The sequence below is a fragment of the Dendrobates tinctorius genome, unplaced genomic scaffold, assembly GCF_039654945.1.
Source record: "Dendrobates tinctorius isolate UK_male_01 unplaced genomic scaffold, ASM3965494v1 ptg000241l, whole genome shotgun sequence".
NCBI lineage: Eukaryota > Metazoa > Chordata > Amphibia > Anura > Dendrobatidae > Dendrobates > Dendrobates tinctorius.
In genome coordinates this window covers 30,616,094-30,642,211 of record NW_027361908.1, presented here as the reverse complement: position 1 = coordinate 30,642,211, position 26,118 = coordinate 30,616,094, and the positions used below count along the sequence as shown (strand labels likewise).

Genomic DNA, 26,118 nt, shown 5'->3' with positions numbered 1-26,118 from the left:
GCATTAGGTTCGTCATACAACAACCCCAAAGCTTGAAAGAATGCGTTCACATTAGTCAGAATAGGATCATCTGGTTTCAAAGAAAACGCCCAATCCTGGGGATCGCCACGCAGCAAAGAGATGACAATTTTAACACGCCGCGCGGAGCTCCCTGACGAGTTAGGCTTCAAGGCAAAAAATAATTTACAATTATTTTTGAAATTCAAAAATTTAGACCGATCCCCAAAAAATACATCAGGTGTAGGAATCTTTGGTTCAGCATCATGTGAATGAGCAAGGTAGTCGGAAATTCCCTGCACTTCCGCAGCGAGCTGCTCCACACGATCAGACAATTGCTTTATCTCCATTGAGAGAAAAAAAAAAAATTCCCCCTACGGCCTCAGAGATATAGAGGAAAAAATATACAATTTTTACAATTCTTTCCTGCTATTGAGTACCCTAGAATCTGCGGTATGGCGGGAGATTCTGTTATGAATGAGTCACCGTAGGAGGCAAAAGCAGAAATACAAGCTAAGTCCAGAAAACCAGAGAAGTAGGCAACTATCAGATTGCAGACCCCTGAACCTATCAACACAACTAGCAGTAGCCGTGGGGGGTTCCTACGATGCCCTAGACCCCTCGATCACAGCCGGAGAAATGCATAAGCCTAAAGAAAGAAAGGGGAAATCTAAACTTCCCCAGAGCAGACCCCAAAGCAATAGGCAGCCCCCAACATATAATGACGGTGAAGCAAGATGAAAATACTAACACAGACAGAAAGATAGACTGAGCAAAGACGGGGCCCCAAAACTACCTAGATAGGAAAGGAAGGCTGCTGTCTGCAATCTGCCAAAACCCTATCAGAGACATAAGCCAACCAGCTGATATGAAAAAGGCCCTGAAGCAGCTAGGCTTCAAAAACTGAATCAGCACTCAGGTATTTTCAGAAGACAGAGCTACATGAATTCAGCACACCCCAGCAGGGAATGGCAGAAATCCAGAAAAACAAAGCAAAAACAAAGTCAAAGCACAAAAGCAAAAGGCCGAGCAGCAAACTTAGCTTTGGAGGAGCAGGAATTCAGACTGATCTCCAAGGATCCCACAGAGAAATCACCCGCAGGGCCGAAGGGCCTCGGCAGCATTATATCCAGTCCGTAACTCCACTCAGCCAGTCACAATCATCAGCCTCAGGTGTTTTACAATCAGGCTCACTACCTTTCTTTACCAGAAGAGGGAGTTCCTCGGGCCTCAGTAATGAAGGGGAAAATGAACTCACAACACAGGAAGTGCTGCTGTAAGCCGGGAAAACGGAGAGAGATGCAGGAATGTTGCAGCCACCACGCGAAGAGGACGAGTGAGGACCGGGGGAGCCGAGCCAAGGCAAGCCATGCATACAGGATGGGACCAGGGAGCCATACATACAGGAGGGGGAGCCACACCTACCAGGACAGGGACCGGGCGAGCCACACAAACCAGGACAGGACGGGGGGAGCCACACCTACCAGGACAGGGATGAGGTGAGCCACACGTACCAGGACAAGGACGGGGGGAGCCACACATAGCAGGACAGGGACGGGGGGAGCCACACATACCAGGACAGGACGGGGGAACAATGCATACCCGGCTTATACCTGAGTCAATAAGCTTACCCAGTTTTCCATGGCAAAATTAGGTGTCTCGGCTTATACTTGGGTCAGCTTATGCTCTAGCATATACTGTACACGTCTTCGCTATTCCCACGCAGGCGCTGTAACAGCCACGTTGTTACTACGCATGCGCGGGAATAGCAGTGACATGTATGTCACTTGCGCAGGCGCAGTTTGTGGCCGCAATTCCCGCGCATGCGCAGTAACAGCCACAACTGCGCGCTGTACACGCACTGCTCCTGTCAGAACCACTAAGCATACACAGATGTTAATTTCACCACACTCCTGATGCGATAGCATCACGCCTATTTCTAGTGTATATATACAGTTGTGGCCAAAAGTATTGACACCCCTGCAATTCTGTCAGAAAATACTCCGTTTCTTCCTGAAAATGATTGCAAACACAAATTCTTTGGTATTATTATCTTCATTTAATTTGTCTTAAATGAAAAAGCACAAAAGAGAATGAAGCAAAAAGCAAAACATTGATCATTTCACACACAACTCCAAAAATGAGCCAGACAAAAGTATTGCCACCCTCAGCCTAATACTTGGTTGCACAACCTTTAGCCAAAATAACTGCAACCAACCGCTTCCGGTAACCATCAATGAGTTTCTTACAATGCTCTGCTGGAATTTTAGACCATTCTTCTTTGGCAAACTGCTCCAGGTCCCTGATATTAGAAGGGTGCCTTCTCCAAACTGTCATTTTTAGATCTCTCCACAGGTGTTCTATGGGATTCAGGCCTGGACTCATTGCTGGCCACCATAGACGTCTCCAGTGCTTTCTCTCAAACCATTTTCTAGTGCTTTTTTTTTTTTTGTAAATTTGTTTATTGAACCATTAGCAGTTATATAATACACACATTTAGTACAAAATGTTAAGCGTGGTACATAGTATATATATGCTCAAGTAACATGAGGACGTGAAGCATAATATGTGCAACAATTGTGTGTGAATAAAGCAGACATAATCAAGTGAATCATAGTAGTGTTGTGTTATTGTACCAGTAATAAAAACCTGCCTAGCTTCTAAACCTACCTACATCTACCAAAACGTAAACAGTTCCGCAGCCTACTTCTATACAATAAACGGTTTACTGTGCGACTTCCCCGCCCTGCAAAGTGAGGTGAGAGGAATTCCACCTCTCCCAAATCTTTTTGAATTTACCCGGGCACCATCTATTTTGATACAGTGTACGTTCATATGGGATAATCGAGTTTACCAGAGTGATCCAGGACCCAAGAGAAGGGGATGAATTCCCCATCCACCGTAATGCTAGTATCTTCCGCGCCATGAACAGTGTTTCCCGTAGAAAGATCCCCACATAATGACCCCAGGCCTCCTCATCCCACACTCCAAACAGACAAATCAGTGGTTCAAGGGGAACAGGGGTTTGTACCAAGGATGTTAATAATGACGTCACCCCCCCTCCAGTATTGCGCAACAACAGGACAGCACGAGATCATATGGATAAAATCTGCATCTATTGAGTGACATCTTAAACATTCCGATGACGGGTGCCGGCCCATCCTAAAGAGTCGAATAAGAGTCAAATATGATTGATTATTAATATACAGTTGTATCATCCTGTTGTTGGCAGACGGAGACACCCAGATTGGTGACTCCAGGATTTCTTCCCATTCCTCACCCAATGTACCCGGGATGAGTCTCTCCCATTTCTTCTTAACGGAGTCTAAGGCATTTTCTGTCCCCACTGACAGCATATATGTATATAGAGAGGAGATGAGACCTTGAGGGCCCTGTGATTTAAGAATCCCTATCAGAGGTAGAGACGAAATGGCATTTTCTATACCCATACATCTCATGTGCGATTGAAAAGCTGATCTTAGCTGTAAATAGCGAAAAAATTGGGATCTCGGGACGCCACGATTAACTTGTAATTGCTCAAAGGATACCAATGTTCCATGATCATATAGATCACCTATCGTCGAGACACTGTATTGAGCCCAAAACTCAGCGGATGGATGTTTAAGTAGCACCGGGAAATAGTCATTATTCCATAGGGGCATTTCAGCTATAACATCCCCAAATCTAACTACCCTCTTGATCTGTCTCCATATCGATCGTGCCAGACGAAGCAGGGTTAACAGTTTCAAGACATTTATTTTCCTCATTTCCAAAAAACCCAGTGGGCAACCAATCCCTGCAGCGTGAAGTAGATGGTTCTCAGAATTCGGAAGCTGGCCTCCAGGCATCCATGTACTTATGGCCTTGGCCTGCCCAGCCAAATAATATAAAAAGAAATCGGGTAACGCTGCCCCTCCTCCCTTCTTGTGCCTCTGTAGAGTGGTTAATTTAAGTTTAGGCCTTACTTTCCCCCAAATAAAGGATGTGGTTTGGGAATTTTAAATTAGCAAAAAAGGATTTGGGTACCACCACCGCACTATGCTGAAGAAAGTAGCTAAGCTTGGGGAGTAATATCATTTTAATTAAATTAATACGTCTGGCTACAGACAGTGGAAGTTTGCCCCAGATCGCGAATTTACTCCTGACCATCTCCAGCACTGGTTGTATATTGAGTTGCAGATCAAATTTACCACCCTGAGAGATATGAACACCCAAATATTTAAAACTAGTTACAATGGGCAGTAAGGAGAGAGTCTCAAGTCGTGGCATTGAAGTGTGGGAAAGAGGCATCAAAGCAGATTTCTCCCAATTTATGTATAGGTCAGAATATTTACTGAAATTATTTATGGTAGTGATCACTCTTGCCATGGTCTCTTCCGCTTTGTCCATAAATATCACCATATTATCAGCATATAGGCCTATGGTATCTATCCGATCCGCTATTTCTATACCAGCAATATTAGGGGAGGATCTTATACGTATTGCCAACGCCTCAATAGCAAGAGCAAAAAGGGCCGGGGAAAGGGGACACCCCTGACGAGTTCCCCTATCTAATGAGAATGGCTCAGATATGGAGTTATTTACAATAACCCGGGCTTGGGCTTCATGTATATAACATTAACCCATTTTTGGAATCTTTCACCAAATCCATACCTCTGTAAACATGCACGGAGAAAAGGCCATTCAAGCGAGTCAAAGGCCTTGGCCGCATCCAGCGATGCCAATGCCCATTCATTATCTGGTACCAGAGAGCTATATTGGACCACTGACTGGACTCGTCTGATATTTATGGAAATACTCTTACCCTGCATAAAACCCGTCTGATCAGGGTGTACAAGATCTAATATGATTGAATTTATTTTTTTGGCTAAAATTTTTGTAAAAATGTTATAATCCACATTTACTAATGATATAGGCCTATAAGATCCACAATCTAGAGGATCCTTCCCCTCCTTTTTAAGAACTATTATATTGGCCCTCCCAAATCCCATGAAACACTATCAACAAAAGGGGTGCCAGTATATCCTGATATTTCCTATATAGTTCCACAGGAAATCCATCTGGCCCGGGGGCCTTCCCGAAGGCCATGGCATCCTCTACCTCCTCCAGAGTAAACTCTGCATCCATAAAGGCCCGTTGGGAAGGACTTAGCTTAGGAAATTCTATATCTAACAAATAATTTAAACACTCCAGGCCTTCCCCATCAGTCTTAGAATTGTACAATGAACCATAATAGTCAGAAAAACATTTTAGTATCTCTTCAGTTGAGGAAACCACAGTACCATCTTAGTCACGAACCTGTAGAATTGTATTAGTATCATTATGCTGTCGTACTAAGTATGCCAGAAATTTATTTGCCTGATTCCCCATTTCAAAATAAGACTGACGGGCAAAGAATAATTTACGTTTCGTTTTAGTGTCAGAGTATTGATCATATAGCCTTTGAGCGGTCAGCCATTCTACCCTGTTACTGTTAGTTTGATCCAATATATAGGCTGCCTCCGAATCTTTCAGACGTCGCTCCATCTCGCCATCCTCTTTCGATGTCACTCGCTTAATATGAGAAATTGTAGAGGATAAGCAACCCCGTAAATAAGCTTTAAGAGCATCCCAGAATACAAAGATATTTCGGTGTTCGGGGTGGGATGAGACGAAGCAACGTAATTGATCTATCGTTCTATCAGGGGATGTTATCAACTTCAGCCAAAAAGGGTTCAACTTCCATGTTATCCTATTAGTCAATGGCCCAAATTTAAGCTTGAGAATAACTGGACTATAATCCGAAATTCCTCTACTTCCATGTTTAATATCATCCACCCACGCCGCCAGACCATTTTCTAGTGCTTTTTGAAGTGTGTTTTGGGTCATTGTCCTGCTGGAAGACCCATGACCTCTGAGGGAGACCCAGGTTTCTCACACTGGGCCCTACATTATGCTGCAAAATTTGTTGGTAGTCTTCTGACTTCATAATGCCATGCACACGGTCAGGCAGTCCAGTGCAAAAGCAGCAAAGCAACCCCAAAACATCAGGGAACCTCCGCCATATTTGACTGTAGGGACTGTGTTCTTTTCTTTGAATGCCTCTTTTTTTTTCTCCTGTAAACTCTATGTTGATGCCTTTGCCCAAAAAGCTCTACTTTTGTCTCATCTGACCAGAGAACATTCTTCCAAAACGTTTTAGGCTTTTTCAGGTAAGTTTTGGCAAACTCCTGCCTGGCTTTTTTATGTCTCGGGGTAAGAAGTGGGGTCTTCCTGGGTCTCCTACCATACAGTCCCTTTTCATTCAGACGCCGATGGATAGTACGGGTTGACACTGTTGTAACCTCGGACTGCAGGGCAGCTTGAACTTGTTTGGATGTTAGTCGAGGTTCTTTATCCAACATCCGCACAATCTTGCGTTGAAATCTCTTGTCAATTTTTATTTTCCGTCCACATCTAGGGAGGTTAGCCACAGTGCCATGGGCTTTAAACTTCTTGATGACACTGCGCACGGTAGACACAGGAACATTCGGGTCTTTGGAGATGGACTTGTAGCCTTGAGATTGCTCATGCTTCCTCACAATTTGGTTTCTCAAGTCCTCAGACAGTTCTTTGGTCTTCTTTCTTTTCTCCATGCTCAATGTGGTACACACAAGGATACAGGACAGAGGTTGAGTCAACTTTAATCCATGTCAACTGGCTGAAAGTGTAATTTAGTTATTGCCAACACCTGTTAGGTGCCACAGGTAAGTTACAGGTGCTGTTAATTACACAAATTAGAGAAGCATCACATGATTTTTTGAACAGTGCCAATACTTTTGTCCACCCTCTTTTTTATGTTTGGCGTGGAATTATATCCAATTTGGCTTTAGGACAATTCTTTTTGTGTTTTTTCATTTAAGACAAATTAAATGAAGATGATAACACCAAAGAATTTGTGTTTGCAATCATTTTCAGGAGGAAACTGAGTATTATCTGACAGAATTGTAGTGGTGTCAATACTTTTGGCCACAACTCTCTCTCTCTCTCTCTCTCTCTCTCTATATATATATATATATATATATATATATATATATATATAGAGTGGTGGTCTTCTACTCACTATAAGTGATGTCAATATTCTTATGCCACAGGACCACTGAGGCCTGTAATTGGCTCCAGTGGTCAGGTGACTAGAAAAGTCATCCAATAATGCTTGGCTCTTTTCACCTGACGACTAGATCGTGCAAATAAGCTTACTGTTGTTTTTTATGTGATTTTTTTTTTTATGAAGTATTTTATTTTTTTAAAAAGTATAACGACATCAGTAAGCAAATTGCCTCATACCTCCTCTTCCCACCACCCCCACCAGGATTGTGTACTGTTTTGCATTAGACTTTATAGTAACACAGATGGAATCCCATTATCTTCAAATGTATGTAAAAATCTGTTTATTTCTTCATACACAATAATGCAATAATTTTAATAAATGGAGCAACCCAAAACAAAGAAGTAAAGGGGGATGTATTTAAGGTTAAGGGACACACACATTTAATAGACAAACAAATGGCGCTACTCAAATAACTTAATGATTAATCAACACATGTGGAGAAGTGGGGTTACAATATCACAAGTGCTCACTAGTGATAAGGGAACGTGCTCGAATACGGTGATATCCGTTCATGCTCGGGTGTGAACTAAGTGACTTCGACGTGCTCGAATATTATGTTCGAGTTCCCGCTGCTGTATGTCTCATGTCTGTTTGACAGCCACAACACATGGAGGAATTTATTAACAAACATGGACACCCTGCATGTGTTGCGACTATCGAACAGCCAGGAGACATGCACTAGCGGGGACTCGAACATATTATTCGAGCACGTCGAAGTCACTCTGTTAGCTGGATAGCACCTTATCTGAGCAAGTTCAGTCATCAGTAGTCTTTAACTTTAGGCCGGTTTTACGTATTCGTAAGTCGCCGCCTGAGTATAGACAGGGATGTACAGACAAGTCGCGGGTCGCCTGACCTGAACTTGACATCCTCATACATAATAATTCATACTGTCTCCATGATACCCAGTTGGGTGGAACCAGGCAGTTGTTTGCTCAGCAAAAACCAGCTGTGCCGATGTGTGCTTCCCTAGGTTTATAAGGATCTTGAAGCAAATGTTGTCGTCCCACAAATAAAGCACGTTTTACTCAATAGATTTTGGAATAATAATATCCACAACTGGATGTGTCTAAGGGTACAGTTACACCTAGCTACTCACCAGCGATCCCGACCAGCGATATGACGCAGTCAGGATCGCTGGTGCATCGCTAGGTGGTCGCTAGTAAGCTGCCACACAGGCAGATCTCACCAGCGACATCGCTGGGGACGGGGGTCGCTACTTACCTGTCAGACGCGGCGATCCTGCGTCCTCCCACCCGGCTCCACGCGTCGCTCGTCGTCACAGCAGGAAGCCCAGCAGGAAGCTGATGACGAGAAACGGTCCAGGACGTTCTTGCGCGATTAGCGATAACCAGCTGGGGAGCCGGTCGGAGGTAAGTATCAGACACAGCGATATCGCTAGCAATATCGCTGTAACGTCACAAAATCGGTGACTTTACAGCGATATTGCTAGCAATATCGCAGTGTGTAACGGGGGCTTAAAACAAATGTTCCTGTGCTGAGATAATCTTATAAATGTGCCCCTGCTGTGTACTGTGTAATGGCCGTGTCTCACCATATAGGAGCATGGTCTGATCATACCGCAGCTCCTGGGCGGGGGAGGAAGCCAAAAAGCGTATACAGTAAGGATAGTATAGGATTGCTGCTGATGCTTTCTGTGAGGGAAAACAAGTTCCAGCAGCCTCCGTCATAGAGACGTGGCTTGAGTCACTGCTCAGTAGACTGTGAGCGGTGGCTGTGCGCATGCCTCGGCACTGGCTGACAGCCGGCTCTACGGTGCATCAGGTCACTGCCGCCGGTGCCTGATTAAAACCACTGCTCACAATGTACTGAGTGGTGACGGACACCATGCCTCTGACTGAAAGCCGGACGGAATAAAGTTAATTTCCATGCGGCAGCCCAGCTTTCAAAGTGGCAACCATGCAGCTTTAGAATGTTATTAACCACATCTTCAAGTTAATAGCGTTTTTTTTTACATTCCAGGTTCCCTTTAAAAATGGAGACTTTTTTTTTCTCCACAACTTTATTTAATCTTAAATGGAATCTGTTAGCAGGTTTTTGCTACCTCATCTGAGAGCTTTATGATGTAGAAGTAAAAACTCTGATTCCAGCGATGGATCCCTTACTGCTTGCTTCAGTTTTGATAAAATCACTGTTTTATCTGCTGCAGATCTAGCTGTGCTCAGAATGCTGAGCCCTGTATAACCCCACCAACATCACTGACAACTTCCTGCCTAAGCATAATCCACAGAAAGCTGCAAATCGGTGGTGGGTGCATGATTCTATACAACTCATTAATATGGTGGACTAGGTCACAGCAAGTTTACTAGTCCTTTAATCATAAAGCAATGATTTTGTCCAAACTACTGCAAGCAGCCCAATTAGTGACACCTCACTGAATCGGGGTCTCTACATCGTGCTGATCTCAGATTAGTTGGCACATATCTGGTGACAAATTTCCTTTAGTATGTCCTTTTTTTGTGGTGTAGATGTGCCCTTCTTCAGATATGGAGCCAGTGTTTTCTAATATAACGGTGTGAATGTTTCTCAGTCCACAGTGCCGGGGTGAACGGTCTGTCATTCCATCCATCTGGAAAGTTCCTCCTTTCTGCCTCTAATGATGGTACTGTGAAAATAATAGACCTGCTGGAGGGAAGATTGCTGTACACACTCCATGGGCACCAGGTACCAGATAGCATCACCAGCCATGGACATACTGTGGGTACGGAAAGTATTCAGACCCCTTTAAATTTTTCACTCATTGTTTCATTGCAGCCATTTGGTAAATTCAAAAAAGTTCATTTTTTCCTCATTAATGTACCCTCTGCACCCCATCTTGACTGAAAAAAACTGAAATGTAGAAATTTTTGCAAATATATAAAAAAAACACAAAACTGAAATATCACATGGTCATAAGTATTCAGACCCTTTGCGCAGTATTGAGTAGAAGCACCCTTTTGAGCTAGTACAGCCATGGGTCTTCTTGGGAATGATGCAACAAGTTTTTCGCACCTGGATTTGGGGATCCTCTGCCATTCTTCCTTGCAGATCATCTCCATGTTCTGTCAGGTTGGATGGTGAACGTTGGTGGACAGCCATTTTCAGGTCTCTCCAGAGATGCTCAATTGGGTTTAAGTCAGGGCTCTGGCTGGGCCAGTCAAGAATGGTCACAGAGTTGTTCTGAAACCACTCCTTTGTTATTTTAGCTGTGTGCTTAAGGTCATTGTCTTGTTGGAAGGTAAACCTTCGGCCAAGTCTGAGGTCCAGAGCACTCTGGAAGAGGTTTTCATCCAGGATATCTCTGTACTTGGCCGCATTCATGTTTTTTTCAATTGCAACCAGTCGTTCTGTCCCTGCAGCTGAAAAACACCCCCATAGCATGATGCTGCCACCACCATGTTTCACTGTTGGGATTGTATTAGGCAGGTGATGAACAGTTACATATTAGTCCTTAAAACCCAACACCAACCATGGGTACATTCCGCAAAGACTAACTAACACTAAATGCCACAGATAAAAACTAAATGGCACAAGGAATGTGGAGCACAAAATATAAACAATTTTATTCATATTAGAATTCATATATCATACAATCACATATAGATGCCTCAAATTATCAGAAAAATCGCTGGAAACATGGCCAAAAAAAATCACTACATTATCCAATAAATAAACCATTAATTTGTGCTAAAAATGGCATATAATACCCAAGCAGTCATATATAAGACAGCTAAGAATTCTTATTGTAATAAATGCCCAAAATGACAATTTATATCCTAAACATAGTGCCTGGATTTTACTAAAGCGGATCAAGTTCTAACAGCCTAAAGGGTAAGCCATAATAATGCTACTGAATATAAAATTAGCAATACCTATGTATATATGTGTCCACGCTATCACCGCGATCTACCCCGACGCCCGTTTCGCCTCTTCTTCCGGGGGCGTGACTACAAGGAGGCTGGAAGTCCTTATAAATTACCGATGACCAATCAAAGGGGCGATAACGGCCCACCGTTAGTTAGCGAGAAGTATATGGGCGGTAGCGGCCCACCCATTGGTTGGCGAGATATGTGTGGATAATGGGCCCGGAGTACAGCGGCGCATCTGGCGCCGAGACCGCACCTCACAGAGCCACCCACTTCCGGACAATGGGCCGCTCACAACCGGGCGGAAGTTCAGCGACACCATTTTGATGCCGGGACTAGGAAGCTCAGGGCGATCCAGGCAGCGCATGCGCACATACACCAGCCATGAAAGTGCAGAGTGCCTAGTGAAATATAGAACAAAATATCTAAAGTGCAATGTGCATATTTTAGAGCCACATTAAACTCATGTGCATAAAGACAAACAAAAAGCTCATTATGTAAAATAATACTTTTAAAAAACTGGGCTGCATTATATCTAAATAACAAAAAATCGCATAACACATATGCCTAATGTGAATACAATGATTAGAAGTGTACATTATACTTTACCCACATTAATTTTTGCATTATACCAGGTAGAAAAATCGTACAATACATATACATAATGTGAATACAGTAAAAGAGTGTATATAGGTATATCCAAATGAATTCACCTATAATAAAATACTTTTGATAGTGCAGTAATGTGAACCTTAAACACTGGCCATAAATCCACCCAACCCCCATACTGCCCATAGATAAGCCGTAAATAGATATCATGAAGATGCCTAGTTCCCTCTGATATCCAAATCCCATTAACGTTACAAGAATACCTAAGCAGGGGCACCAAATAATGCCCACATATATTGGAACAAAAGCAATTCCAATTGGAACAAATTGGTTATTTTTAACTCTTCAAATTCTCGAAGACCACTTCCAAGGGTAGCAATTCAAGGAACATCATCATCAAGGTATTCAAGCTCTCTACGGATCTTCCAAGAAGGTCGGACACCGGATAAACTACAGGGACTATCCTATATGGAAGAGCAATACATAAATGAATACAAAATACAAACACTAAAACAATAAAACCAAAACCCCCCATAAAACTCCCTCAGGACAAAGAGAAAATAAACAAACCCAATCTATAATAATAAATGCCCTAAGCAGCTTCCGGTTGTAACAACTTCCGTCCAGTTGTAACTGGTGACGTCACCGCACACCTCTTTCCATGTTAACCCTCAACACACCACTCCTCCTCAACACACACTCCTCTCACCTTTCACCATCTCCACTCACGTCCACTCACTCTTTCACTCCACATACGACCCTTTCTCTCACTCCGTCTCTCATACTCATGCCGTCATCGCTGCTGATCCACGATCCCCGACATCATCTTCCTCCGGCGCCATCCTGGATCCAGACGTCCTCCACGACGGGCGACATGTTCTTGCGGCGACGCCATTTTGGATCGGCGAAATCCCGCGATAGTCAAGATGGCGTCGCCGCAAGAACATGTCGCCGGCGTGGAGGACGTCGGGATCCAAAATGGCGTCGGCTAAATCTCGCGACATGTTTTTCCGGCGACGCCATCTTGAGTATCGCGGGATTTCACGATACTCAAGATGGCGTCGCCACGAGAACATGTCGCCGGCGTGGACAACGTCTGGATCCAGGATGGCGCCGGCGGAAGAAGATGTCGGGGATCGTGGAGCAGCGGCGATGATGGCGTGAGTATGAGAGATGGAGTGAGAGAAGGGGTCGTATATGGAGTGAAAGAGTGAGAGGACTGTGTGTGTTGAGGGTTAACATGGCAAGAGGTGTGATGCTATCGCATCCTCCCGATGCGATAGCATCGGGCCATAATCTAGTTACAAATAAGCCCCAAACCCAAAACTTTCATTAAGCCCCTGCGGTGCTAGTGAACCCAAACGGTAAATCCACCTGCTTTCTATTTGTGCCAGTTTTTTTTTACTAATATTACCATCTCTAACTCCCAGTGTCACCAAATCAATACCATTGATCTTCAAACCATTCGGGTTACAATGGTGGTACTTCCTGAAATGTTTGGGTAATGTTTTTAACGTCGACTCTTCCTCAACAGTCTTAGCATTAACGATGTCACGATAATGCTCACGTGTGCAAACTTTAAGTTCACGTGTGGTTATCCCAATGTAAATCATGTTACAAGGGCAGGTTGCATGGTAAATCACACCACGGGAGGCACAAGTTACATGTTTTCTGATATTGTAAGTCTTGCTTTTGTCAAAATTACAGAAAGTTTTAGTCTTGATGTGATTGAGGCAAGCCTTACATAGGCCACATGGATAAAAACCGGGATCAATACTGTCTCTAGAGATCCTATCCCCTGTCTGATTGATTGTACAAACTATGTACTAGCAAATCACGAAGATTTTTGGATCTTTTAGCCACAATGGAGAGGTTTTTCTGGTAAGATCTTTTTCAAAATAGGATCTGTGTGAAAGACTATCCAATGTTTCTGGAAAATGCCCTTAAATTGGTGCCATTTATTGTGGTATGGAGTGATCATACGTACCTGATTGGTTTTCTCCATAGCACGTACACACGTATCTTTTTTGTATAAGAGGTCATTCCTTGATGTATCTAAGGCTGTTATGAATGAGTCACCGTAGGAGGCAAAAACAGAAATACTAGCTAAGTCCAGAAAACCAGAGAAGTTGGCAGCTATCGGATTACAGACCCCTGAACCTATCAACAACAACTAGCAGTAGCCGTAGGGGGTTCCTACGGTGCCCTAGACCCCTCGATCACAGCCGGAGAGCTACATAGCCTAAAGACAGAAAGGGAAATCTAAACTGCCCCAGAGCAGACCCCAAAGCAATAGGCAGCCCCCAACATATAATGACGGTGAAGCAAGATGAAAAAACACTCACACAGATAGAAAGATAGGCTGAGCAAACGATGGGGCCCAAGCTAACTACATAGGACAGGATAGAAAAGCAGCTGTCTGTAATCCGCCAAAACCCTATCAAAACAAGAGCCAACAGCTGATAGGGAAAAAAGCCCTGAAGACGCTAGGCTTCAAAAAGACTATATCAGTACTCAGGTATTTTCTGAAGACCGAGCAAAACGGAATTCAGCACACCCCAGCAGGGAATGGCAGAAATCCAGAAAAACAAGGAAAAACAAAACCAAAACACAAATGAAAAAAGAAGTGCAGAAAACTTCGCTTTTGAGGAGCAGGAATCAGACTGGTCTCCTAGAATCCCTCAGAGAGATCACCAGCAAGGCAGAAGGGCGTCGGCTGCCTTATATCCAGTCAGCAATTCCCGTCACCCAGTCATCATCATCCTGCCCAGATGCTTGGTAATCAGCCTCACTACCTTCCTTCACCAGAAGAGGGAGTTCATCAGACCTCAATGGTGAAGGGGAAAATGAACTCAAAACATAAGGCTCTCCGGTAGCCTCTTCGTATACTTCTACTGTAACCTCTTTCATGAAACCTCTGTGTCAAATCAGCTGCTTGAATTTCAAAATCTTCTGCCTTCGTACAAATCCTTTTATCACGTAAAAATTGTCCTATGGGGATCCCTCTAAGGGTTGCTGGAGGATGCGAAGATGTTGCGTGTAAAAAAAAGAATTAGTCGATGTGGATTTCCTAAACAGATCCGTAGACAAAACACCTCTCTCATCCGCCTTCATTAGAAGGTCCAGAAATTCAATAGTCCTACCTGTCTTAAAAGTAAGTTTAATTTTAAGGTTATTGTCATTCAGGGATTCCATAAACTTTGATAATTCAAGCATGGATCCCTACCAAATGTCGTCTATGTATCTTATCCAACCTGCTGCCGGGCCGGAATGAGATACCGGATCAGTGACGAAAATCTTGCGTTCCTAAAGGCCAAGAAACAAATTGGCTTACGATGGGGCGCAGCACGCCCCCATTGCAGTACCTTGACATTGCCTATAAACAACATTTTTAAAAATAAAAATGTTGTGGGTAAGTGCATATTCCAACAACTGTAATACCAATGATACAAGGTCCTTATCCATGTTAGTTGCATTTAAATACCATGAAGCAGCTTCCAATCCATCCTCATGACGTATCGAGGTATATAGGGCCTCCACATCAGCCGTCACCATGGTGGCGCCATCATTCAATGAAATGCCGTCAAGTCTACGTAACGCGGAATTTGTGTCCATAATATAAGACGGTAAATCCCTCACCAAGGGTTTAAGGTAATGGTCAACACCATGGTAACAACCTCACACAGGCCCCCATTACCCGATACTATTGGCCTACCAGGTGGGTCTAGCGCATTTTTGTGAATTTTTGGGATCAAATATAAAGCTGGAAGCCGGGGATGCAATTCTTTAACATAATCCAACATTTTTTTTCGGAATTGTACCCCTAGTGAAGGCCTCCTCCAATATTCTGATTAGTTCCCTATGAAACAATTGCAATGGACTCACTGATAGTCTCTCATAACAATCTCTGTCATTCAATAATTTGAATGCCTGCTTTTGATACATTTCAGTAGGCCAGATTACCAGGTTCCCCCCTTTATCTGATGGTTTAAATACAACCTCAGTAAGAGCTAACTAACGGTGGGCCGTTATCGCCCCTTTGATTGGTCATCGGTAATTTATAATGACTTCCAGCCTCCTTGTAGTCACGCCCCCGGAAGAAGACGAGGTGAAACACGCGTCGGGGTAGATTGCGGTGATAGCGTGGACACATATGCACAGGTATCGCTAATTTTACATTCGGTAGCATTATTATGGCTTACCCTTTAGGCTGTTAGAACTTGATCCACTTTAGTAAAATCCAGGCACTATGTTTAGGATATAAAATGTCATTTTGGGCATTTATTACAATATGGATTCTTAGCGGTCTTATATATGACTGCTTGGGTATTATATGCCATTTTTAGCACGAATTAATGTTTTATTTATTGGATAATGTAGTGATTTTTTTTGTCCATGTTTCCAGCGATTTTTCTGATAATTTGAGGCATCTATATGTGATTGTATGATATATGAATTCTAATATGAATAAAATTGTTTATATTTTGTACTCCACATTCCTTGTGCCATTTGGTTTTTATCTGTGGCATTTAGTGTTAGGTGATGAACGGTGTCTGGTTTTCTCCACACATGCCATTATCCCCAAAAAGTTCTATCTTCGTCTCCTCAGACCAGAGAATCTTATTTCTCATAGTCTGGGAGTTCATGTGTTTTTTTTAGCAAACTCTTTGCGGGCTTTCATATGTCTTGCACTGAGGAGAGGCTTCTGTCGGGCCACTTTGCCATAAAGGCCCTACTGATGGAGGGCTCCAGTGATAGTTGACTTTGTGGAACTTTCTCCCATCTCCCTACTGCATCTGTGGAGCTCAGCCACAGTGATCCTGGTGTTCTTCTTTACTTCACTCACCAAGGCTCTTCTCCCACGATTGCTCAGTTTGCCTGGACGACAAGGTCTAGGAAGACTTCTAGTGGTCCCAAACTTCTTCCATTTAAGGATTATGGAGGCCACTGTGCTCTTAGGAACCTTGAGTACTGCAGAAATTCCTTTGTAACCTTGGCCAGATTTGTGCTTTGCCACAATTCTGTCTCTGACCTTCTTGGCCAGTTCCTTTGACCTCCTGATTCTAATTTGGTCTGACATGCACTGTGAGCTGTGAGGTCTTATATAGACAGGTGTGTGCCTTTACAAATCAAGTCCTATCAGTTTAATAAAAACAGCTGGACTCCAATGAAGGAGTAGAACTATCTCAAGGAGGATCACAAGGAAATGGACAGCATGTGACTTAAATATGAGTGTCTGAGCAAAGGGTCTGAATAGATATGACCATGTGATATTTCAGTTTTTTTTTTTTTTAATAAATTTGCAAAAATTTCTACATTTCATTTTTTTTTCAGTCAAGAAGGGGTACAGAGTGTACATTAATGAGAAAAAAAAATGAACTTTTTTGAATTTACCAAGTGGCTGCAATGAAACAAAGAGTGAAAAATTTAAAGGGGTCTGAATACTTTCCGTACCCACCGTAGCTGCGGTAATAGATATTTGTATGCCAGGTTTTCTATGTAATAGCATCGGGATACACTGTGCATCCATTGGACGTAAGCATATCACCACACTTAGTGCTGATATAGAATATATTACATTTCCATATTTTATCAGTAGGTTGTGGTGAAAGTCTGATAAACCTATGCACCGGCAGTTAGTTAGTACTTGTCTATAAGAATTAGTGAACGTATTTAATTCTATCTTATATATTTGCTTTTACTCCTCCCCCCAAATAAATTGTATTATGTGTTTTGTTTTTTATCGGCAGGGCCCTGTGTTGTCGGTGGGTTTCTCAAGAGATGGACACCAGTTTGCTTCTGGAGGCACCGATGCACAGGTCTGTCACTAAGTTCGGCATACAGTACATATGGAATGAATAATGCTGCCGTTATCTAAATATAATGTATTTAGGTGCCCAGTGATATGCCATTTGCTTTTAAAGGGAATATTTCGCTAGGATTGTGTCTGGGAGCAGCATAATGTAAAGACAGAGAACTTGATTCCAGTGATGTCACTTACTGGGTTACTTGTAGCTTTGAAAAAAATCACGGTTTTATCAGCAGGAAATTATCACTGGAGGACTAGTAATCCTGCTGCTATGTAGGCCTCCATATTTATGAGATCTGAATAACCCCGCACCCACTGCTGATTGGCAGCTTCTTGCCTATGCACAGAGTACACAGAAAGCTGTCAATTAGTGGTGTGGGTGGAGTTATACAGAGCTCTGCACCAGAGAACGATCATATGTGCAGCATCTAAATCTGTGATTTTATTAAAACGTCAGGAAGCATCCCAGTAAGTGACACATCGCTGGAATAGAGTTCTCTGTACCTACATCATGCTGCTCTCAAACACCTGACTACTTTTAATAGGATGTATGGGCCATGTATAAACCTAAGGGGGAGTCTCTCATGCTGAATCCTAACCGTGTGTAATGTAATCACTGTTAGGATTTTGTTGCTCTTAAACTCATGTCACTGCAGTCACGCAATCGCTCGCGTGTGTTATACTTGTGATCATGTATCGACAATTTTCTCTTCTGCCTGTATCAGTTCAGATCATTGAAAGTAGTGGAAGGAAAAGCGGTCGGCTTATAATCCCAAGTGTGCAGCTCGTGTCTCAAACAGCCCAGACAAGCCCTTTTATAGTATTCCTTTGTTATGAATACATGGAATAAAAAGAACAAGTGCTTTTATGTGGGTTGGTGACTGTTAAGGTAATGTGAGCATTAAATGGTAAAAATCAGTAAACCTAACCCATAATGTGTAAAAGATATAGGTTCTGATCCATCAAGACTGGCGTGAGCAACACCCTTCTTGATAAAGAGCGATTCAGAAGCTCCTGATTCATTTAAAGGCGCAATATGAGTAACACATCACCTTGCTCCTCACCACAAATTTTACTCCTATTAGGATTTAGAAGTGCTGTAGAATAATGTCCCCATCCCACACTAGCTCCACCCATTTTGGCAGAACTGGGCAAAATTTGTGTGAAAGCGCCAAGAATTTGCAACTTATCAAAGTGTTTTCGCTGTCACTTCATTGGGGGCACATGGGAACCATAAGTTAATATGCTGCCACATGGAGGATGACCCTAAGAATACAACTTAGAAATAAGAAGCTGACTCCTCCGCAGCAGTCTACACCTGGGCAGCCAACACCCAGTTATTCAGTTTAGCTTGGTGTCATACGGAGGCAGACATTTCTCTGAGTAGCAGACCTGTCTTGGTCTTTATTAGGCAGGTTAAGAACTATCCTTTAGTCCCTTCCTTTTGTTTTTTAGAAGATGTGGGTTGTGGCCAAAATTTTTCACTCACCCCATGAAGCGACAGGATACAGCCTATACTGTTCAGGCTGTATCCTCTCTCGTTTGATAGGAGCATATATCTTGACACATTTGGTGATCAGGTACCTGGAGCGATTGGTTCTTTTGCCTTTGACTTATACCGCCTATCCTCCACAGTGTGACTCGTTTGCATGGAGGTAAAGGTGAAGCCCTGACTTCCCAACATCTATCCATCGAAACACTGGCTAAGTCAGGGGAATCCAGGCCAGGGGAATCTAATCTTTGTCTTTGGGGCAGGATTTTAAATGCCTGCTAAACTCAGGATTCTTCAGATTGAGTCCAGAACTCCTGTTCTTCATTGCAGATTCCCCTGGGTACCACCCGTAGTATCCAGATAGACCTTTCCCAACGGTCCCCTCTTCTACCCAATTTAGCAGCACGACTGTTGTGTCTGCTGTATGAAAAGCTTCGGGCCTTTCGTATTAGGTTTGTCTGTCCAGGTTTAAGGAACAAGGTCCTTAGACGTCATTTTTATACCATTTCATTTAGAATGCTTCTTGTTCTTAGATGATAATAATCTGTCGGCAGCTCTAGCTCTTGCACAAGGAAAGACTAGAAGCAATAGGATGAAACTGAATGGGAGGAGACACAGATTAGATATTAGAAAAAACTTTTTGACAGTGAGGGTGATCAATGAGTGGAACAGGCTGCCACGAGAGGTGGTGAGTTCTCCATCCATGAAAGTCTTCAAACAGCGGCTGGACAGACATCTGTCTGGGATGATTTAGTGAATCCTGCTTTGAGCAGGGGGTTGGACCAGATGATCCAGGAGGTCCCTTCCAACTCCATCATTCTATGATTCTATTCCTTTTTAATTTTTGCCTCCCTGTCTTGGCCCAGGCTTGAACTAGGTTTCTGCCTTGGTTACCCTGTTCCAGCAAAACTTGATTTGTAAGTCATAGGTTAGAACAGCCCAGACAGGGCGAACTTGAGGCATCTATAATCTAGATCTTGGGGGACCTCATTCTGGTCTTGGACGCCCTTCAGTCCTCTCCTTTCATGCCGGTCAGAGGCATATCTTGGTTCTGGTTTTCCGGTAGGGTTACTATTTATTTTTTTCCTCTTCATGATCTCTTGCATCATGTGAGGTGCTGAGTGGTGGTTCTCGCCTAACCTATATACAGTGTCAGGTTGACGGCGTTATACTGATTAAAATGATACTTTGGTTGATGAAATCCATCTTGTGGTTGTTGTTTAACCCCTTTCTGCCATGAGACGTACTCTCCCGTCCATGTGCCCTGGGACTTAATTCCCAGGGACGGGATAGTACGTCATGGCGTTTAATGCGACATCGCGACGTCGCCGCCCTCCCTTCCTCCCGATCGCTGTGATTGGCTGTTGAAATCGAAACAGCCAATCACAGCGCTTCTCATTGTTTCAGCCAATCGGTGCTGCTGAAACAATGATGTGCTAGGCTGGGATCGAGTACCGATGTACTCGATCCTGGATCCGATGCCTGGCAACGCCAGGCACCGGCAAAACCCCCCCGGATTGGCGCAATCGCCGATCATATCGATCGCGCCAATCCCAGGGCACAGCGCCGCTCTGCTCTGCCAGTATCGGTCCGGATCGGTGCTATATTAGCACCGATCCTAGGCAGGGACCTGATACAGGCCCAGTAGGGCCTGCAGTAGCTGGTTGGCGCGATCAATTAGATCGGCGATCGCGCCAACCACAGGGCACAGCAGCTGTCACTCTGTGACCGCTCTGTGCCCTCCTGATGACCTGGGCATGACCTGCCTTTGAATTGGAGCTGTGAGCTCCGATCCTAGGCGGTTGCCATGGTCACCAGGCAGTGCAGGGATTGGTGGATCGATATCATTCGATCCCACCAATGGCAGGTCACAGCAGCGATGTGACCGCTCTGTGACCTGCCCCTGACCTGCCTGTGACCTGTATGACGGCTCTGCAGGGGGTCCTCACAATAACTGAGGATTCCCTAGAGAGCGGTCATACGTCTGGATCTCCTGGTGTGCTGGGTATTGTGGTGCCACAGCAGCTTGTAGCATCACAATACCTGCTAAAGAAAGAAGAAAGAAAACCCTACAACTGTTAGTATTGCCTGATCCCCGATCCCTGCCCAATCTAGCTTCACCCCCCAATCTAGCTTCATCCCCCCCAATCTAGCTTCATCCCCCTTCCCCCTACCCCCTCTTTTTACCCCCCTCCACCCCCCCTTTGCGTCACCTCCGTGCGCACATTTAGCAGCCGCCGAGCGTTGGTTGGTGACGCAGTTCACCAATCAACGCTCGTGCTTGCTTTTTTTTTCCCTAAGCCAGCTCCGTATTCACATCCTACAGCCGCCAAACTTTGATAAGTTGACATAGTTCACTTATCATAGCTTGTGCTTGCTGATTTCCTTCTTTTTCACCCCCTCTTTGTGCCACCTGACTACAAGCGTAAGTGCTAATCCCTGTCCGATCTCTCTTCATCCCCACCCTTCCCCCTCTTTTTACCCCCTCAATCCCCCTTTGCGCCGCCTCTGTGCACACATTTAGCAGCCCCCTTTGTGCCACTCCGTATTTGCATCCCACAGCCGCCAAACTGTGATAAGTGACATAGTTCACTTATCATAGCTTGTGCCTGCTGATTTCCTTTTTTTACCCCCTCTTTGCGCCACCTAACTACAAGTGTAAGTGCTAATCCCTGATCCCTGTCCGATCTCTCTTCATCCCCCCCCTTTCCCCACTTTTTACCACCTCCATCCCCCTTTGCGCCGCCTCTGTGCGCACATTTAGCAGCCCCCTTAGCGCCAACTCCTTATTCGCATCGCATAGCCGCCAAACTGTGATAAGTGACATAGTTCACTTATCAGAGCTTGTGCCTGCTGATTTCCTTTTTTTCACCCCCCCTTGCACCACACCTGTACGCACACCCAGCAGCCGCCACTGAACTTTGATAAGTGACCCCGTTCACTTATCAGAGCTAGGGCCTGCTGTTTTAGACTTTTCTTTTCATAGGTATTTTTCTCCCCATTTCCTTTTTTCTTTTAGCTTTTTCTTTACAGAATAGTGTGCACCAATCACTAGCCCCCCCACACCTACACATAGTTGTAAATAAAGTACACCCAAGCACCACTTTCACAAAAAATGTCCCGCCCATCGCGTTCGTCCCAACAGCGTTATTCAATGGAGGAGGCATATTCTTACCTTGCCTCCGACACTGATAGCGAGGATGACGATCCGACTTTTCTTTATTTTTCGGATTCTTCATCCTCTTCCTCTCCCCCCTCCTCATCCTCCTCCTCGGGTCCTGCGGAACCGCCACGCAGACGCTCCAGGACAGAAGATGAGGCAGCACCCACCATGCCTGAAACTGATTCAGTAGACCCTGTATGGACTTCGCCCCCCGAAAATTATGAGCCACTGATTCCTGATTTTGTGGCAGAATCAGGAATCAAGTTTGACACCACCGGCCTCACAGAAATAGACTTTTTCAAAGTCTTTTTCTCTGAGGATTTTGTTAACCTCATGGTGGAGCAAACTAATTTGTACACTCGTCAATTTTTGGCGGAAAACCCGATTTCAACATATTCCAACTGGTCTCCCGTGGACGCAGTTGAAATAATGCAGTTTTGGGGCCTGGTCCTCCACATGGGGATACTGAAGAAGCCGGAAATTCGGCAATATTGGAGTGTTGATATTTTATAAAACACTCCAGTGTTCCGAATGGTCATGGTCCGGACGCGTTTTGAGGCCATCCACAAGTTTCTGCATTATACCGAAAATGCACTGTGTCCCGCACGAGATGACCCCAACTTTGACCGTCTGTTCAAAGTTCGGCCGGTCATCGAACACTTCAACAAAAAGTTTGCTGAAGTGTACGTGCCCCAAAGGAACATCAGCGTGGATGAGTCCTTGGTCCATTTCAAGGGAAGGCTCTTTCCGTCAATACCTGCCCAGTAAGAGGGCCAGGTACGGAATCAAACTCTACAAACTTTGTGAGAGTACCTCAGGGTACACTCACAGGTTTAGAGTCTACGAAGGAAAGGACACCAGGATTGAACCCCCTGAGTGTCCCCCTGTCCTGGGAGTGAATGGGAAAATTGTGTGGGATTTGATTCACCCACTGCTGGATAAAGGTTATCACCTCTACACTGATAACTTTTATACCAGCATCCCACTCTTCAAATCCCTCTCTGCGCGAGGTACCGCAGCCTGCGGTACTGTCCGCAAAAATCAGTGAGGCCTTCCGAAGACGCTACTTGGGCAGATGCTCAGAAAAGGTGAGAGCAGAGCCCAATGTAGCGACCACCTGCTTGTGGTCAAGTACAAGGACAAGAGGGATGTCCATCTCTTGACCACCATACACGGTGATGGCAGCACCCTCTGCACTGTACGGGGTACCTCCACACAGGTCAGAAAACCGACCTGTGTAGTGGGGTACAACAAAAACATGTGGGGCGTTGATCTCTCCGATCAATACCTCCAACCGTACAATGCTCTCAGAAAGGCAAGGGCGTGGTACAAAAAGCTGGCCGTGCACATCGTGCAAATGGCAATGCTCAACGCATTCCTGCTGTCACAATGTGCACACCCCACCGATACGTCGTACCTTCATTTCCAGGAGGTAGTGGTTAAGGCCCTGATGTTTGGCGCTCAGGAAGGAGCGAGTCCCAGTACTTCCGGAACTGAAGGTGCTCGTATCGTACCAAGTCAGCATTTTCTGGGGGTGGTCCCGCCAACTGGTAGAAAAGGTAAGCCGCAAAAAAGGTGCCGAGTGTGTTAAAAAAAGGGAATACGCAAGGACACCATTTACCAGTGCGACACCTGCCCCGAAAAACCTGGCCTGTATATGAAGGATTGCTTCAAATTGTACCACACCTCCATGCACTACTAATTTACATTAGTGTAGTTGGGGGCACATCTAGATTTGTTCTTTGGGGGTCCAGTATACAAAATGATGTTTCATGTGGGGTTTTTTTCCTGTTTAGGCACATCAGGGGCTCTGCAAACGGAACATGACGCCAGCAGACCCATCAAAGTCTGCATTCCAAAACGTCACTACTTCCCTTTCGAGCCCCAACATGTGCCTAAACAGTTTTTTCCCACATGTGGGGTACCAGCGTACTCAGGTCAAATTGGACAACGTCTTTGGGGGTCCAATTTCTCCTGCTACTCTTGGGAAAATTAAAAATTGGGGACTAAAAATAATTTATGTGGAAACAAAATAGGATTTTATATTTTCACGTCCGGGCATTATAAACTTTAGCAAAACACTTGGGGGTTCAAAGTGCTCACCACACATCTAGATAAGTTCCTTAGGGGGTCTAGTTTCCAAAATGGGGTCACTTGTGGGGGGTTTCTGTTTAAGTACATCAGGGGCTCTGCAAACGGAACATGACGCCCGCAGACCATTCCATCAAAGTCTGCATTCCAAAACGACATTACTTCCCTTTCGCGCCCTGCCGTGTGCCCAAACAGTGTTTCTCCCCCACATATGGGGTATTAGCACACTCAGGACAAATTGGACAACAACTTTTGGGGTCCAATTTCTCCTGATACTCTTGGGAAAATAGCAAATTGGGGACTAAGAGATCATTTTTGTGGAAAAAAAAATTAATATTTTTTTTCACGCCTGGGCATTATAAGCTTTAGCGAAACACTTGGGGGTTCAAAGTGCTCACCACACATCTAGATAAGTTCCTTAGGGGGTCTAGTTTCCAAAATGGGGTCACTTATGGGGGGGTTTCCACTGTTTAGGCATATCATGGGCTCTCCAAACGGAACATGGCGTCCGATTTCAATTTCAGCCAATTTTAGGTTGAAAATATCAAATGGCGCTCTTTCCCTTCCGAGCCCTGCTGTGTGCCCAAACAGTGTTTCTCCCCCACATATGGGGTATCAGCGCACTCAGGACAAATTGGACAACAACTTTTGGGGTCCTATTTCTCCTGATACCCTTGGGAAAATAACAAATTGGGGACTAAACCATCATGTTTGTGGAAAAAATATGATTTTATATTTTTACACCCGGGCGTTATAAACTTCTGTGAAGCCCTTGGGGGTTCAAAGTGCTCACCACACATCTAGATGAGTTCCTTAGGGTGTCTAGTTTCCAAAATGGGATCACTTGTGGGGGGTTTCCTCTGTTTAGGCACATCATAGGCTCTGCAAACGGAAAATGGCGTCCGATCTCAATTTCAGCCAATTTTAGGTTTAAAAAGTCAAACGGCGCTCCTTCCCTTCTGAGCCCTGCCATGTGCTAAAACAGTGGTTCCTCCCCACATATGGGGTATCAGCGTACTCAGAACAAATTGGACAACAACTTTTGGGGTCCAATTTCTCCTGTTACCCTTGGGAAAATAAAAAAAATGTTGCTAAAATATCATTTTTGTGACTAAAAAGTTAAATGTTAATTATTTCCTTCTATGTTGCTTCTGCTCCTGTGAAACACCTGAAGGGTTAATAATCTTCTTGAATGTAGTTTTGAGTAGCTTGAGGGGTGCAGTTTTTAGAATGGTGTCACTTTTGGGTATTTTCTGCCATATAGACCCCTCAAACTGACTTTGAATGTGAGGTGGTCCCTAAAAAAATGGTTTTGTAAATTTTGTTGTAAAAATGAGAAATCGCTGGTCAACATTTAACCTTTATAACTTCCTAATAAAAAAAAAAATTTGTTTCCAAAATTGTGCTGATGTAAAGTAGACATGTGGGAAATGTTATTTAGTAATTACTTTGTGTCACATATTTCTCTATTTTAAGGGCATAAAAATTCAAAGTTTGAAAATTGCAATATTTTCAAAATTTTTTCCATATTTCCGTTTTTTTCACAATTAAACGCTAGTTATATGAATGAAATTTTACCACTAACATGAAGTACAATATGTCACGAGAAAACAATCTCAGAATCGCCTAGATCCGTTGAAGCGTTCCAGAGTTATGACAGTGGTCAGAATTGTAAAAAATGGCCCGGTCATTAACGTGCAAACCACCCTTGGGGCTTAAGGGGTTAATCTTTATTTTCAGTTCTGAGTTAATCATATTCTTGTGCTACGGGGTGGCCTATGGGGAAGGGGGGTCTTCATGTGGTGCTCTGACTAGGTATTCATGTGTATGGCTTCTGACAGGTCACTGATCCCTCACTGACCTGCCCCCTAATTTACATAATGAATATTATATATATTTTTAAAAAATCCCCTTCTGCAGATCCCCCACAGGTCACCCCGGAGAAAAAGCATATCATTAACT

General features: G+C 44.1%; 1 protein-coding gene across 2 annotated transcripts in view; it reads left to right on the top strand.

Annotated features, from left to right (window-relative positions):
- The window catches only part of POC1B (POC1 centriolar protein B), a 162,685-nt gene that overhangs the window by 39,012 nt on the left and 97,555 nt on the right, over positions 1–26,118 (top strand). For both annotated transcript variants that reach the window (XM_073557015.1, XM_073557016.1), the window contains exons 7-8: positions 9,678–9,811; positions 17,352–17,420. In XM_073557015.1, coding sequence (XP_073413116.1) covers positions 9,678–9,811; positions 17,352–17,420 — 203 coding nt within the window. The remainder of the gene's footprint in view (positions 1–9,677; positions 9,812–17,351; positions 17,421–26,118) is intronic.